Genomic DNA, 17489 nt, shown 5'->3' on the forward strand with positions numbered 1-17489 from the left:
TAAAAATCCAGACACACACAAAAAAACCTGAGCTTTTTTGGGGGGTGGGGGGTGAGGAATCAACCACAAACTTGTTGAGGTTTTTTTCCCTGGATGCTAATCTTGCAGTTCCAGATATTCCAGACATATGGCAACCCTATCTGTCCCTTTCACAGAGCTCCAGTTCCCACAGTAGTTTAACAATTGATCCCGTTTCACAGGGAACTCTGGGAATTGCAGTACCGGGAGAGGAATAGGAGGTCTCCTAATGACTCACAGAACTCTTAACTAACCACAGCTTGCAGAACTCTCTGGGGGAAGCAATGACTGTTCAAAGGGGTATAGCACTGCTTTAAATATATGATGTGGATATAGACTAACTAAGCACTACCTGCAGGCCTCACCTTTCTCACTGCTATGGATCTAACCTAAACACAGATGCCTTTGGAGCGTCCCATTTCTAGCTTTGACCTTGCAGAACACTTTGCCCATTGCCTGGTAATGGGCAGGGTATTCAAGCTCCCTTGCAATTAAGAAACAATGTTATTTTAAAAACAACACGCTAACACTGCAATTAAAACGATTGCGTGCTCGTTTTCTAGGTCATCGAAACAGCTATTGCAACATAGCTGCCATCTGTCAAAGCCTTGCCCAGAGTAGCAGCTAGATAAAATTATTGGTTGGTTTGACACAACTGAATGGCTGGAAACCCAGGGAGGGCCTTCCCCCGATGACTCAACTTAGGGCAGATTCATGTAAATATGTACCAATTTGTTGCAACAGTCCAGGCATCTTTCCTTGGGAATGTAACAGTCTTTCTTACGTACCTTGGTGCAAATAATAATAATAATAATAATAATAATAATAATAATAATAATTTATTATTTGTACCCCGCCCATCTGGCTGGGTTTCCCCAGCCACTCTGGGCGGCTTCCAACAGAGATGAAAAATACACTAAAATGTCACATATTAAAAACTTCCCTGAACAGGGCTGCCTTAAGATGTCTTCTGAATGTCAGGTAGTTGTTTATCGCTTTGACATCTGATGGGAGGGCGTGCCAGATTTGGACATGTGAAAAGGCAGCTTTCCAATGTAGCGCGTCCATTGCCCTGTTGGCTGCCATATGGAAATTGACTGTGCAAGTGGCATGAGAAACAATTGAAGACTGGATCCGACCCGTGCTCCAGTCACATGCAATTAATTGTGCGTAACAATTTGAAGTTCCAAAGTTCCCTGGAAGTTCAGGTGGCTTTCAGGATGTTGTCAGAAACAAAGATGGTGGCCACTGGGAGCTGGCAAGAGTGTTGCTGCTGCTGTTGTTTTTTAAAAGAGAAGGCAGGACAAGTGTCAGTGACACTTCCATGGTGCCATCTGAGGTTGCTAGTGCTGGACCTCAGTATGGATATTGTAGTAGGGTTGCCATATTTCAAAAAGTGAAAATCTGAACACAAAAATTGTTGAGGTTTTTTTTTTGTGTGTGAAATGTTAAATTAAAGTAAGCTGGTCCGCAGCACTTTTAGAACCACTTTGGATCCAGGAGCTTAAATCTAGCCTGTAGCTTCCCATTGGTTGTTTAAACTTCTAGAAGCCCAAGAGGTTCAGCAATCTTCTAGATGGGGAGCTTGTGGCCCTCCAGATGTTACTGGACTCTAACTCCCATAATTCCTGGCCACCTTGGCAAGAACCAATGGGAGACAGCATCCAGCAACAGCCGGAAGGCCACAAACACAAGACAGCACAAGAACACAATCAAACTCCATTTACCTCACATTTATTACACACCAGGGATTTTGACCTCTTTGAGGGAATAGCTATGTTTAAATTACATTTAAAGAGTGTGCAGTCTTGTGTGGCTGTTCACACAAATAGTTGAGCTGTACATTAAAGCTGTGTATACATTACTGGTTTAAAATGCAGCTAGGGCTTTTCCAGCAGGATAAATGGGTTTTTACCATGAGTGCCCCCTTGTTTTAAATTTATGTTTTGTTTTAGTGTTTGTAACTGTTTTAATTACCTTATGTGCAAATTTCCCTCAGATGGTGAATTAGGTGCTGCTGCTTATAATAATAATTATAATTTATTATTTGTACCCCGCCCATCTGGCTGGGTTTCCCCAGTCACTCTGGGCGGCTTCCACAGAGACCAAAAATACACTAAAATGTCACACATTAAAAACTTCCCTGAACAGGGCTGCCTTAAGATGTCTTCTGAATGTCAGGCAGTTGTTTATCGCTTTGACATCTGATGGGAGGGCGTTCCACAGGCGGGCGCCACTGCCAAGAAGGCCCTCTGCCTGGTTCCCTGTAGCTTTGCTTCTCGCAATGAGGGAACCGCCAGAAGGCCCTCGGCGCTGGACCTCAGCGTCCGGGCTGAACAATGGGGGTGGAGATGCTCCTTCAGGTATACTGGGCAAAGGCTGTTTAGGGCTTTAAAGGCCAACACCAACACTTTGAATTGTGCTTGGAAACGTACTGGGAGCCAATGTAGGTCTTTCAAGACCGGTGTTATATGGTCTCGGCGGCCGCCCCCAGTCACCACTCTAGCTGCCGCATTCTGGATTAGTTGTAGTCACCTACAACGGTAGCTCCACGTAGAGCACGTTACAGTAGTCCAAGCGGGAGAGAACTAGAGCATGCACCACTCTGGCGAGACAGTCTGTGGGCAGGTAGGGTCTCAGCCTGCGTACCAGGTGGAGTTGGTAGACAGCTGCCCTGGATACAGAATTGACCTGCGCCTCCATGGACAGCTGTGAGTCCAAAATGACTCCCAGGCTGCACACCTGGTCCTTCAGGGGCACAGTTATCCCATTCAGTACCAGGGAGTCCTCCACACCAGCCCGCCCCCTGTCCTCCAAAAACAGTACTTCTGTCTTGTCAGGATTCAACCTCAATCCATTAGCCGCCATCCATCCTCCAACCACCTCCAGGCACTCACACAGGTCCTTCACCGCCTTCACTGGTTCTGATTTGAAAGAGAGGTAGAGCTGGGTATCATCTGCATATTGATGGACACCCAGTCCAAACCCCCTGATGATCTCTCCCAGCGGCTTCATATAGATGTTAAAAAGCATGAGGGAGAGGACAGAACCCTGAGGCACCCCACAAGTGAGGGCCCAGGGGTCTGAACACTTATCCCCCACCACCACTTTCTGAACATGGATATCATCTTCTTCTTCTTCTTCTTCTTCTTCTTCTTCTTCTTCTTCTTCTTCTTCTTCTTCTTCTTCTTCTTCTTCCTCCTCCTCCTCCTCCTCCTCCTCCTCCTCCTCCTTTTCTTCTTCTTCTTCTTCTTCTTCTTCTTCTTCTTCTTCTTCTTCTTCTTCTTCTTCTTCTTCTTCATACAGTTTTTGACATGTAGCATTCAACCCATGTACAATCTGTGTACCTCTTTACATAACAGTTAAGCTGTACAAATCAACAAGTGTACACTCTTTCAAGCAAACACGTCTCCATGTATAGATACAATCTGAACCCGTGTTCAGTGAAACATGGCAACAAGGCTACAGTTAAGCTGGTTTAATCGTGAGTCCCTTTCCCCAGGGACCTCTGCAAAGGAGTGTTTTGTGGGGAGATGCCAACAATCTAAACAAATCTCAGGCAGAGATTATTTGTGCGGTCAGCAAGCTACAATTCCCAGTAGCTCCTTTGGAGGAACCCCAACTCTGAAATTGGCATAAATAAATGTGTTGTGTGCATAGGGGCCTCGTGCCCCATTGCCCTAAGGAAAAGAACCACAACCGCATTTCTCTACTTCTGTCTTTGTTAATTAATTTAAAATTGCCGCATGATATAACGAGTTCAGTTTCCATGCTGTGGGACAAAACTAGGAGGATGTCCCCATGCTGTGGGACAAAACTAGGCTCTGTTTATTTATAACTCCAAGGCTTTTCCGTAACGGAATGAACTTAAATTAGGGAGGAGGAAACCCTGCTAAATTCTCGGATTGCTAATTATAGAACCCTTGCTTTCAATGAGTTTGCAAGTGCTGCAGGAAACAGAGTTTTCTCTAGGTCTAGACAAAAGTCATATATCCACCTGTGTAACTGAAGTCCTTCACAGGCATTCTTAGCTTGTAGTGTGAGCACCTGTTGCTGAGGTGTGTGGGTGTATTCTTGTGGTAGCAAGCTCTATCTCCAGTCTGCACATTATTTACTGTAAGATCTACACAACAACAACAACAACAACAACTCCTGAAAAGATAGCTGTATTAGTGGAGAGTGGGAATGGTTGAGGAATGCAATATTTACAAATTCCCATTTGAATTGATCTGATTCACACCTCCCAGATTAACTTGGGTTTTTTTCCTTCTCAAAATTAAGTTATCCACTGTGGGGAACAAGCCCCTGTTGAGATGACCATGTTGTAACTTACTCTGTGTAGACTAAAGGTGTAAATATGTGTAATTTAACCATACAGTTGTACCTTGGATCCCGAATGCCTTGCAAGTCGAACGTTTTGGCTCCCTAATGCCACAAACCCGGAAGTGAGTGTTCTGGTTTGTGAACACAAACATCCGACGGGGCTTCTGTGGCCTCCGATTGGCTGCAGGAGCTTCCTACAGCCAATCAGAAGCTGTGCCTAGGTTTCCAAATGGTTTGGAAGTCAAATGGACTTCGGGAACGGATTCCGTTTGACTTCCGAGGCACCACTCTATTTCTAAAGGTACAAGAGTCTCCACCACGTTTAATATTGAGATTCTAAAGTAAGGCTGAATTTCTAAATACACTTCTAGCTAGGGAGTAAAACACGCTCAACTGAGGCCCCCTCTGCACTTAAAGCAGTATCACACCATTTTAAGCAGTCATAACTTCCCCCAAAGAATCCTGGGAACTGTAGTTTGTTACAGGATGCTGAGAGATGTTAGGAGATGGCTGTTCTCATCACAGAGCTACAGTTCCCAGGAAGAGGGACTGATTTGGGGGTGGTACCTCTGTGAGGGGAATAGAGGTCTGCTAACAGCAGACGCGGGTGGCGCTGTGGGTTAAACCACAGAGCCTAGGGCTTGCCGATCAGAAGGTCGGCGGTTCGATTCCCCGCGATGGGGTGAGCTCCCATTGCTCGGTCCCTGCTCCTGCCAACCTAGCTGTTCGAAAGCACGTCGAAGTGCAAGTAGATAAATAGGTACCGCTCCGGCGGGAAGGTAAACGGCATTTCAGTGCACTGCTCTGGTTCGCCAGAAGCGGCTTAGTCATGCTGGCCACATGACCCGGAAGCTGTACGCCGGCTCCCTCGGCCAATAAAGCGAGATGAGCGCTGCAACCCTTTACCTTTACCTTTAACAGCTCTCAGCTCCTTAACACACTACAGCTTGAAGGATTATTTCCTGAAAACTGTAACTGTTTAAAGTGCTTTGGAAAGTGCAAATACGCTGAATGCCACTTGACAAATGGCTAAAGCTCACATCCCCTCCTTATATGGGTGTGTGAAACTGTGACCTCGGCCATCTCTTTCCAGTAATAATGTTGAAACATTTGCAGAATAGCCATCAGTCTCCCCAGGAAGGGTGAAGTTTGAAGGATGATTAATTCAAGCTGGTTGTTGTTTTCCCCTCAGATCATGTGTATCTGAAGACACTGAGAAATAGGACAATGCTTGGTGTAACCAGCCTATTTTCTCCCCCAATCCTCATGCCAGCAGAGGCAGCCAAACGCCACCAAACCCAAAGGGCATCTGGGGGCAACTACCATTGGCACATTGCCATTCCTGGATTTTGCAGCTACTCCACTTCAGTGGAAGAAATGGGGTTTTGCTTTCCAGCAAAAGGGATTCAGATGAAACAGTATGGTCCATACTGTGGCTCTAAGAACATAAGAGGACAAGCCAGTCATTGTCTCTTAGCCCAACCTTACCTCACAGGATTGTTGTGAGGAGGAAATTGGGAGGGAGAGGACCATGTATGCCACCTTGAGCATCTTGGAAGAAAAGAAAAAAATAATAGAAGTCCGATTATTTTCTGATTCAGTAGTTTCTCCTGCACTCTAGGAAGCTTAGCTCCGAGTTTGGAAACCACCAAGGAGGCGCTTAAGGGTTCGGCACTGTGATACAGCAAATTCCTTAAATGCTTATGAGATGGGTGAAAACACCTCTCTGTTCAGCCCCCGAATTATGTCACGGCTCCTGTTCAGATACCTGCTCTAATCCCAGCCTCATTCCTTGGCCCACCCCGGTGACGTTCCTCTCTGGAATGTGACTTGCAATCCCCGAGGGTTGTTCATAGGCAACTCAGGTGAGAAAAGAAGGTTGGAGGGAAGCCTGCCAGATTCAGCTGTACAGCCTCCTGCATCCTGGTGTCCTCCAGATGGTATTGAGTTTGACTACAATTTCCATTAGTCCCAGCCAACATGGTGATGGGAGTTGTACAAACGGCTGTGGAATGCTGGAGGGTCTGGCCCATACACTTCCATTAAGGGTGGATAGAATCATAGATAAAGCAGGGCAAACCCAAAACAAAATCAGATGTGCACATAGGGTAGGCTGGTACATCCTGAATAAATCCTAAATTCAACTCTAATTTAACTCTCTATACAACTTAAAATCCAATAAAAATAGATATGTATGTTTCAAAGTCCTCTCATTTAAACCCTATTAAAACATACGGTCAGGTCTCCTTCCCCAATACTGCCCACACTTCAGAGCACAGGAGCATCAATCCTGCTAAGTGCAGTTTCGCCAGCTGGCAAACACAGCTGGTGAGCAGAGGGTTCAATCCTGCTCAGTTTGACTGCATTTGAGTGTCCTCTTGCTGGGACAGAGACATACAGTCAAAGTTTGTGTATGAATGCATATATTGATGAAAATAACATGCAAGGATGGTACATATTTGTGTTGGATCCTGGAAGCCAGGACTCAGATTTGGGCCATACACACTTTGAGGAGAGAACTCCAGCAGAGATTTAGCATTACAAAACATGCAGCAAAGAAAAGCGTGAAAATATCTGTAAAACCTTTAAAGTGTGCCCTTCAAGTAAGTCCCCAAAATATCCCCTTTTAAATTCTCGTAGCTTTCCCACTTCCCTAGTACAGAGATAGACCACATGTTTACTAAAACATAAAATGGTTTACTTACAAAACTGTTCAAAGGTCAGATTCATGTGCTTTTTCACGCAGCAGCCAGGAAACATGCACAGACAGTTAAAATGTTGCTTAGTTAACAAAAGGCAAAAGTTTCTAAACTATTGAGATAGGGGGCAGGGAACCCACTAGTTTCAGACTCCATTGCGTGGCGATTCCCGCCTCCCACCAGTTGGAATAAATAAAGACACAGGACACCATAATTTTAAGTTAATGGGCGAAAAATGGCCACAACTTTATTGGTTACAGGGAAGAGCGGTATTGGCTTTAGGCATTGGTCCTATCAGACTATCCGGCATGAGAACCGGAAAGGGTTAACACCAGCAGGGGGAGCCCCTGAGATGCACATCCCTAGGCACTCCCCGAGGGGTCACCAGTTGGGGGCATGCTTTAGGCCCTAGCCTCCATAGGTTTCGGACAAGGCAACGCTCCCCGGAATCCTTTATCGGACTACCCCTTAAATATTTGGGGGAGGTGATGGTGCTCCTCCCCCCCAACTCATCTGCATAATAATACCCCTACCAATGCCTAACCGCCAAACCAAAGGCGTTGTGACGATTTGCTACGAGGTAGGCGAAAAAACCAAATGGCTTTAAATCAATGCCAATTAGCCAAGTGGAAAAATTCCTACCAGGCCCCTTGCGGCAACCAACTGAGGTCCATAGCAAAGTCAGAGGGAAAACCTAGAGGGAGGGTGGGTGGGAAACCGCAGCTGGGGCGAGGACGGAAAGGGGAGTTCCCGGGCCGCACCAACCTTAAATGACCCAGGCCCCAGAAAGCGGCTTCGGAGCTCCCAGTAATGAACGTGAAGAAAAGCTGGTCGGAGTCCTGAGTAGCGCGAGGAAAAACCTACAAAATAAAGCAAACGATCACCAGCAACAACAACAGCAAAGAAAAACCACCCAGGAAAGCAAGGAACAACAAACCACAGCTGGGGCAAGGACGGAAAGGGGAGTTCCTGGGCCGTGCCAACCTTAAATGACCCAGGCCCCGCCCCTGCAGCCAGACGATTGGCTGGCCCTGGGGCTGACACAGCCCGAGGATTCCCCAGGTCGCACGGGGCTGCAGCCAGCCCTGCGCGGATGTTGGGGACGTGAGCCCGCAACTCCACCCCCTCCTTATGTCGGGAGTGGCTTTCTGATCTGAAAGAAAAAAGACTGGTTGAGTTTGGAGTGACCAGCTCAGAGCTCCTTACATACTGAAATCCATATGGAGGGAGAGAAATAGCAAAGACTTGGTAACTCATTGCCTCTCAAGGTGAGGGGTCATGGCATAGGCTAAGTTTGGCAAAACAGCTTATTCCAAGGTTTAACTCCTTCATATGCACTAATTAGATTCAAACATAATAGAATTATATGATGCTGAAACCCTGCAATTTGGACTGCATTATGTTAGGGAAACCATTTGCCCAAAATTTGTATAATTAAACAAAACTGCAAACCACTATGGATGTGCTAGATAAGAAATGCACTCTGAAATGCTGGCAAATTTTTGTGAGGACTTTAGAAGAAGAAAAAATCACAAACTGAGATGGAAATGTGGTGAAGCGAATTTAAGATTTGAAAAAAGAAAAAAGGGAAGAAACCAAAATTGGTGGTAATGCATTCCTAGTCAGGAGTGTGAAACTGCCCCGCTCCCTCTAACCATCACTTGTTCTTTTCAGAGGTCTGACTCTGAGCCACCCAAGAAAGGTCCGCTAAGGCTGAGGTGAGTCAGCATGACTGGAACCCAAAAGCAGAGCAGAGCACCACATGAATCTCCTTATTGGGAAGGTGGCATAATTGCCTTGTTTTCAAACTCTTTGCTCATAAAATAGGCCATCAAGAGCTTGCTTCCTCCTGTTTTCTTCTTAAAGAATTTGATTTAATTGTGCAAACCTCTCTGGATGCAATTTGGGTGAATGGCAGTATGAAGAAGGTTTAAGCATATTCAACAGCAATTTAAAGCCTGTGACTTCCCCCAGAGAATTCTGGGAACTGATGTTTGCCCATCACAGAGCTACAGTTTCCAGCACCCTAAACAAACTACAGTTCCCATGATTCTTCAGGGAGGGAGTCATGTGGTTTAAATGTGCACTACGTGGTTGGCGCTGTGGTCTAAACCACTGAGCCTCTTGGGCTTGCCAATCAGAAGGTTGGCGGTTTGAATCCCTGCGATGGAGTGAGCTCCTGTTGCTCTGTCCCATCTTCTGCCAACCTAGCAGTTCGAAAGCACGCCAGTGCAAGTAGATAAATAGGTACCGCTGCTGCTGGAAGGTAAACAATGTTTCCATGCGTTCTGGTTTCCATCACGGTGTTCTGTTGCGCCAGAAGCGGATTAGTCATGCTGGCCACATGACCCGGAAAGATGTCTGTGGACAAACGCCAACTCCCTCAGCCTGAAAGCGAGATGAGTGCCACAGCCCATAGTCGCCTTTGACTGAACTTAACCATCGAGGGGTTGTTTACCTTTACCTTACCTAGATATGCTTTGATTTCGTTGTGTGGATTTATACATTTAAGACAGTGTGGGAAATTAAAATGCACCCACCTGGCACCATTCAGAGGAGCATGGATGCTATTGGGTAGCCTTTGGGGGTGCATTGAAGGTCCCCACAGAAGGAACCCCTTCCAGAGGACCCCCTCTGCTCAAGCCCACAACTGGCCTGTCCAAACAGCCAGCGTTTTACCCAAACAATAAGTAACATTGTGCTCTGTGAGGTAGCAGTTGTGAGTGGCAATGTCCCTTCAACTCATCCCAAAAGTTGGGTTTCTGGTTTAAAACTGAATTCAGATTGTTTGGGTTTCAAGGCTGCTCTATGTGGTCAGTATAAGGGAAGGCTTAGTCAGCAGTGATTCAAACAATTATGGGATTAAGAGTGCCCAGGAGAATCCAAGATAAATGGGAAGAAGTCTGTCTGCTTTTGCCACGTGGCCTTCCTCTTTCCCCAGTTGCCTCATACGCAGCAAGTCTGAAGAACGTCACAACATTCAGTTTAGCGCTTTGTGTAGTTTCCTCTAAAAGAGCATTTCCTCAAATGTGTTTGCATCGAGTAGGTATGGAAGGATCTGTCAACTTCAGTTTCCTCAGTTTCTCATTGTTCCAAACTTAAATTCAGTTCTTCACATTTTGCAATTGTTTTTTTTACAAACCCCATGAAAATTCATCACGTTCGTGCAAATTTCATCTAAAAGCAATACTTTTTAATATGCAGTTGTGAGTAATGTAGGTTTCCTTGCAAACAATTTCTCCATACATAATGCATGTTTGCATGTCATTTTTCACTCATTTATTCATTTTTATGCACACTTTCCCCTAAATGTGCTTTTTTTGGGGTAAACATTGGAACATTGGTTGGCTGACGAATTGCATTGCAAAATTCAGATATGTACGCGTTTCAGAGGATAGTTGTGTTTTGGTTCGCATAATTCTTCAGAAAGTGGAAATTTGATAGATTCAGATTCGTATGTGTACTGATTCGAAATTCTCCTCCATTCCCAGCATCAAGTAATCTTCACAAGCTTATTTTAAAAATAACAACAACCTTGCTCTTCAAAACTAAAAGCATTTCAAAAGTTGCTAACCATTTAAAGCCAACCATTGAAATTTTAAAACCACCATCGGCCACCATAAAGAGACAATTAAATGATGGAAGGTTAGCCACAGTAAGGGACTATGGAGGAATTCATTTCGGTTTGCCTTTGCAGTGGACGCTCTGGATACAAATTAAATTCATTTTGGGGGTCTGTCTGCAACCCGAAACATCCGTAGACAGAGGTGCCGCTTCTGCACACATGTGCGGTGTGATTGAGTGCTTCTGCACATGTGCGTGTGGCAAAACACGGAAGTATACACTTCCCAGTTTGCCATGTTCGTAAACCGAAAGTTACGTATCCAGAGCGGTACATAACTAGAAGGTCCACTGTAAATGCAAAAATTACCTAATTTGCACTTTCTGGAAGAATACTTAAGCCAAAACACAGTCATCCATTGAGATCTACTTTGGAACACCCTGCCTCTTGAGATCAAGCAGCCACCTTCCCTGTATTCTTTTCAGTGCCTGCCTAAAACAGACATGCTTTTTCAAGTAGACCCATCAAATTCAGTGCCAGCACTCATTTCCTTAACAGCTGCCTTCCATTTCAATTTGTAGGCCTGAGGGAACTTCGCCAGGCTGAGTCAGATGCTGTGCTCAGTGTGTGTGGCTCACAATAGACAGTGATTCATGCTATGTCATCAAGATTCCACTTGTGTGTTTGTTCATGTACACCTGAAATCCTACACTCACTTATTGAGAGCAAGTCCTCTTGAACTCAGTGGGGCCGGGGCTTACTTCTGAGTAGGCACTGCAAAGTACAGTCGTACCTTGGAAGTCAAACAGCTTAATTCCCAAACATTTTGGCTCCTGAACATCGCAAACCCAGAAGTGACTGTTCCTGTTTGTGAACTATTTTTGGAAGCTGAACGTCTGGCAGGGCTTCCGCTGCTTCCAATTGGCTGTAGGAGCAGCCAATCAAAAGCCATGCTTTGGTTTTCAATCTTTTTGGAAGTCGAATGGACTTCCAGAACGGATTTCATTCGACTTCCAAGGTACAACTGTACTTGCCTGTGCCTTTCAAAAAGTCATGAAAACTATGGGCTGGCTCAAAGGCTAGTCCTATGCAGAGTAGACCCACCAAAATTAGGTCCATTAATTTTAGTGAGTCTGTGCTGAGCAAAACGTAGGCCACAATCAGCATACTTTTAAAGTGTTACAAAACTACTTTGAAGATTCAAGTCTTCCCCCATAGATTTCTGGGTGTTGTTGTTTGTTAAAAGTGCTGAGACTTGTTTAGGACACCCCCATTCCCCTCCCAGACCTACAGTTCCCAGTGTACCTTAGGAAGAGGGATTTTAGTGTATTTTAGTGTATTTTTGGTGTCTATGGAAGCCGCCCAGAGTGGCTGGGGAAACCCAGCCAGATGGGAAGGGTACAAATAATAAATTATTATTATTATTATTTATTGTCAAACCACTCTGAGAACTATAGGTCTGGTAAGGGAATAGGAGTCTCCTAAACAAGTCTTTGCACCTTTAACAAACTACAGCTCCCAGAATTCTTTGGGGGAAGGCCTTGAAAATCCAAAGGGGTATCACAGTGCTCAAGGAATTCTGGGCACTGTGGTTTGTTATGGGTTGATGGGAATCATAACTCTGTGGGGTATGAACTACAGTGCCCAGAATTCCTTGAGGGAAATGTTGTGCTTTGAATGTGCTTTAAATGTATTGTGTGTACAAAGCCTCAGCTGCAAAGGGGCATGTGCTGGAACATCAGAAAACGGGGTCAGTGGGACTTACACACACTCTTCCCCGATGTAATGCCATTGCATCGCTGCCTATCTTATTGAGTTTTAAATATATTGTAATATATTGTAAGTTATTTGACAAAGAGGGGGAAACCTACAGATACGGTCCCAAAGGCGCACAGGCAGTTGTGTATATATGGGAGAATTTTTAAAAGCAAGTGGTCCTCACTGACCTGGTGCAAAAAGGTCTTGTCATCCCGAGGAGCCTTGGCTGCCTCAATAAAACACTATCGCTCCACACACCCTTACCTGGGAGTAAGGCACACTGAACTCAGTGTGGCTTTCTTCTGTAAAGGTAAAGGTAAAGGGACCCCTGACCGTTAGGTCCAGTCGTGGCCGACTCTGGGGTTGAGGCGCTCATCTCGCTTTATTGGCCGAGGGAGCCGGTGTACAGCTTGCGGGTCATGTGGCCAGCATGACTAAGCCGCTTCTGGCGAACCAGAGCAGCGCACGGAAACGCCGTTTACCTTCCCTCTGGAGCGGTACCTATTTATCTACTTGCACTTTGACGTGCTTTTGAACTGCTAGGTTGGCAGGAGCAGGGACCAAGCAACGGGAGCTCACCCCGTCGCAGGGATTCAAACCGCCAACCTTCTGATTGGCAAGTCCTAGGCTCTGTGGTTTAACCCACAGCGCCACCTGCGTCCCATCGGCTTTCTTCTGAGTAAACAGTTATTTACTAGATGTAAGTCAGCAGCTCCAGATGACCCAGTCGGCTAGGCCCTGGGGCGGATTTCACCTTGCAGAGCCAAGCCAACGTTGCAACATCCAAAGGCGCTGATCCTCTGGGCCCAGCACTGGCGGCAGCAACAAGCAGCTCTGGCTCACCCAGCCCTACCCATTACCACCCCATCACTGCATTTACCTGACCTGGGGGTTCTGGATCATGGGCTCTGCTGGTCAAAATGGGAGGCGCAGCAATTGCTCTCTCCCTCCGGAAACAAACCAGCACTGCTCTAAGAGAGATAGATAATTTAATACGGTCAAAAACCAGCTCACACAACACAACACAACACAACAAAAACAGAGTTCATAAAGATAAAATATACAATTGGAGCAGATTGCAGCAATAGCTCATGAGTTAAAATTTACACACACACACACACACACACACAACCGTCCAACTGAGATTTGGGCTACCATAAAAAATTCACCCTGAGGCGCCCCAAAGGGAAACTTCAGCATTTCCCTAGTAAGCTATTTTATACTAGAGGATGATCTGTGCCTACAAATCTGGGTGCAGAATCTGGCTACCAGCCAGGTCGTCTTATGATCTTTGCCTAAGAGGAGACAATTAAGTTTCACTACTCTAAGAAAACACATGTGGCAAAAAAGGGGGGAAGCATTAGCCCTGGTGGGCTGCCCTCTACTACTTGTGACTGGCCAAGAGGATACCCCATCAATCAGGATTTCCCCCTTCACTTCTCACCTCCCTCTGTGGACCCCTAGCCTTGTGCTGTGGCCCCCTGTTTGCACGATTTTCACCTGGGGCCCCCTTGGAATATCCGGGGGGCTGGGGGGGCAGGAATTTGTTTTAAATGCTACACCAGTTTGCCACCCGGGGCTCCTTAGGGGCAGAAGGGTGGCGTCTCCGAGATGACCTTCCCCAGCTCTAAAACCGTATAAAGGCGAGATCATGGGCCAACCAGGAATCTGCCCCCCACCCTGCCCCATTCCTGCTTTTTATTTAATCTCCCTCCCTCCAAGGACTGCAAGGAGTCAGTGGAGATGAGGCTTGCTTCTTCTTCATTCTGGTTTCACATTCTCCGGGGCTCTGTGCTGACGATGAGAGTGCATTTCAGGGAAGAGCCTTGAAACCTTCAAGACATACCCAGCACACAAAAGAAAACTGTCACCACTTTCCCCCCGTTCCCCCCCTTCTCCTCTTCCTGCATCAGTCACATCATCGACTGCGTCACCCTCTGAAGTTCTGCATAGCAGAAATGATAAAAGTTCCTTTCCAATTGATTTCAGGGGTGGGGCCAGAGGGGGAAAAGAGTTTTCTTTTTCTTTTTTTGAAGGAATAAGCAGAGAGAGAGAGAGAAAGAGGGAGAGAGGTTGGCAGAACATTCTTCCTGCACAGAACAGAGGAACCAGCCAGGGACAGCAAGCTAGATCTGTGAATTAGAAAGAAATAATAACTTCTCTTCCAAACCACATCCATGGAATTATTTTGGTTCAGCTTCTCCTTGTCTTTGATGGTAGCTCACGGTAAGTATCGTGTATGTGTGTATGTGTGTGTGTGTCATGTAGATTATCTTCTGCCTAATGGCTGTCTGCTATATCACATGAGTGTGTTTTTCTCCAGAATGGTGGTTATGTCTTTTTTAGAATTCTTGGTTGTTGTTTTCCAGTAGTGGAGAGGAGCAAAGTTCAGTGGTGATCAGAATGTGTAACTTTTGGGGGAAGGGAGGGCGTTCAGTTCTCAAACTTCCTAGATTTTTATTTTTGGTATCATTACAAGAAAATGTGGGTCTGGTGTGCACACCAGAGGTGTAAAGCAGAAGAGAAGTGGTGTGCTGACTGGCAGGCAGATCACCCATGGCAAAAAAGCGAGAAAGAAGTGGTTAGAGCATTTGCCCGGCATGCAACTGTCAAAGCTTCGTTGTAAGCATCGGCCCACCCCCCCAGCATGGTACAGTATATTTATATTGAAATTATGGTTTCCTGCAGTTTAACTACAAACACAGATATCTCTGACTACTTGTTAAGACCCCCCTGAAATTCACTTAGTAGCATACATACTGAAAAGTACGGTATTTTAAAAGCTGCCGAACCATCATTTCTCTTGCATGGATTAAATATTGATCTCAACCTCATCTCATGTCCCAGGGTTTGATCTCTGGCCTCTCCAAGGTAGAACTGGAAGAGGTCCCAGCTGAGATCTTGGAGACCCACTGCCAGGCAGCATAGACAATACTAAGTTGACACAAAGGTCTGGTGCTCCTAATTCTGGGCGGAGAGTAACGTGCAATGGTTGGAGCAAACAAACCAAAAGGAGAACAAGGTGTTTTATTCTTAATTGGAGAAAGAGGGAGAATCTCAGCTGAGGGGGAAACTATGAGGATCTGGGTGCTTGCTGTTGAGAGAACATGTGACTACAATCTTAGTCCAGCAATATGGGGATGGCCACGGGCTTCCCAGCCCTGCAGTCAATCAACTGTCCAATTGCTTCTAGAGCTGTCACATGAAAGTAAAAATAGTCATAATTTTAAACTGGAGAAATCCTTTGTCGAGCCCTGACTCAGACCAAAGCCTGGCCGCCTGACCCCATTTCTTCACACCTGACAGATGTGTAATATATTCACATCCTATTGAGCTGGACATTTCTAAGCAGAAGGAAGGAAATGCCCGGCCAGGCAGGAACATAACCTTAAAAGGCGTGATGAGTGATGCCAGAGGGCTAAGGATTTCCCCATCCCCAGCAGTACTTGTGTCCTCACACAACCATTGTGACAAAATGGCACCCTGGCTCAGCAGAACCTCCAACCCCGGAAGGATGGAGCCCCAAAGACTTGACCCCTTCCCTCCCCATTTTGCTGTCCCTCATCCTCTCATCTGGCAGCTATGCCACACAGGCAAGATCCCAGCGAGGCCAACTTCACCCTGAAGAGCGCTCAATTCCAAGGTCCACATGTTCTGAGGAAACCCCTACCACCACATGTGAAAGAACACAGGAGGAAGTTATGTTGGTCTGTGTGTGTGCCCCTCAATATGCCATGCTGTTGTGCACCATAGCTATGGGCCAACACCTGCATGTTCACCTGGCATAGGAAGGGGCTCCACGCATTTCAAGGACTGCCTCTCCCCATACGAAATGGTCTGGAGCCCACACATGCCATCTGAGGGCCTTCTCTGTGTGATGGAGGTCAGGTGGGTGGCAACATGAGAACTGGCCTTTTCAGTGGTGGCCCCCCACTTGTGGAATGTTCTCCCCAGGGAGGCTCACTTGGCACCATCTTTACACATCTATAGGTGCTGGGCAGATTGTCAGCATTTCTCCTGAAAAATGGGCATTTTTGTGGCCACTACAGTAGTTCCCTAGCCCCCAGATTCGAAAAGGTTAAGGACACACACACACACACACAAACCCCGATTTGCATTATGCTGAACCTGGTTTGCTAATGGCTTCCCTTCCCTTCTCTCAGTCGCTGGCCTTGAATGCTACGCTTGTGATGGCGACAGCGACTGCCAGGAAACGGAGATCTGCGAAGAGTACCAAGAGCAATGCAGCACCACCATAATGACTATACTGGCCCGTGAGTATTTTTGAAGGAGGAGGCTGTGGGGATTGGAAAGGGAGGACAAGGCAGATGAGAAGGAGCTGGAGAGCAGAGGTGAGGAACCTCAGCTTAGGCAGAATGGGTGTCAAAGGCAGCCCTCGAGGACAAACTCCCTCGTTCCACCTCTTGAATCATGCCCTTCATCAGCCCAGCGTTGCACCCTCCTCAAAGGTTTTTGCTTGGTTTGAACTCTGACAATGCTTCATGCTTGGCTGGATGGAGGAGCAGGGTGTAGAACAGGCATAAACAAACTCAGCCCTCCAAATGTTTTCAGACTACAGCTCCAGTGGTCAGGGATGATGGGAGTCCCAAAACATCTGGAGGGCCGAGTTTGCTTATGCCTGGTGTAGAAACTAGCCAGCCAAACAAAGGTAACTCCACCCACTTTTGTTGCTCTTGCCTCTGGCCCCGCCCACCAGTGTCATGCGGTGCCTGGAAAGTTGCCCAGAAAGGAAACTCTTGCCTCGGAAGGGAAAAGACACCCAAACGCTGAGATAGAGGTTTTTAGAAGGATGTGAAAAAGGAGAACTCTCTTCTCCTCATGATACCAGAACTGGGAGATTACCCAATAAAAGGAGAAGAAACTTACTTTATTGTTTCCTTTTCGAGATATATTGTTCTTTTTTGTATTGGTGCGGGTCTGCTTGTAATGTTTCTGGGTTTTTGTGTTGCAAGTGAATAAAATGGGGTTTGGTCAGGTGTGGGGGAAGGGCTGGTGGCCAAAGGGCAAAGGGGTGGGGTGGGGGTTGGCTATCAGAGCGAGAAGCTCTGGTAGCCCTCAGTATTTATATCTTCTGTGTGTGTGCTTTGCAAATTTTATGGATACATTTA

The 17489-nt window shown here is 46.3% G+C and overlaps 1 protein-coding gene and 1 long non-coding RNA gene across 3 annotated transcripts in view; one reads left to right on the forward strand and one right to left on the reverse strand.

Moving 5' to 3' along the window:
- The window catches only part of LOC310769205, a 126423-nt gene that overhangs the window by 24949 nt on the left and 83985 nt on the right, over positions 1–17489 (reverse strand). The gene's annotated exons all lie outside the window — the stretch shown is intronic.
- Positions 14265–17489, forward strand: part of PLAUR (plasminogen activator, urokinase receptor) — an 82764-nt gene continuing 79539 nt past the window's right edge. The window contains exons 1-2 of one of the 2 annotated variants that reach the window (XM_083627765.1): positions 14265–14586; positions 16524–16634. In XM_083627765.1, the coding sequence (XP_083483891.1) occupies positions 14538–14586; positions 16524–16634 (160 nt within the window). In that variant the 5' untranslated portion in view covers positions 14265–14537. The remainder of the gene's footprint in view (positions 14587–16523; positions 16635–17489) is intronic. The other variant, XR_014551385.1, reaches the window with a different exon arrangement.

The sequence above is a fragment of the Podarcis filfolensis genome, assembly GCF_964270895.1.
Source record: "Podarcis filfolensis genome assembly, chromosome: 8".
Classification (NCBI taxonomy): domain Eukaryota; kingdom Metazoa; phylum Chordata; class Lepidosauria; order Squamata; family Lacertidae; genus Podarcis; species Podarcis filfolensis.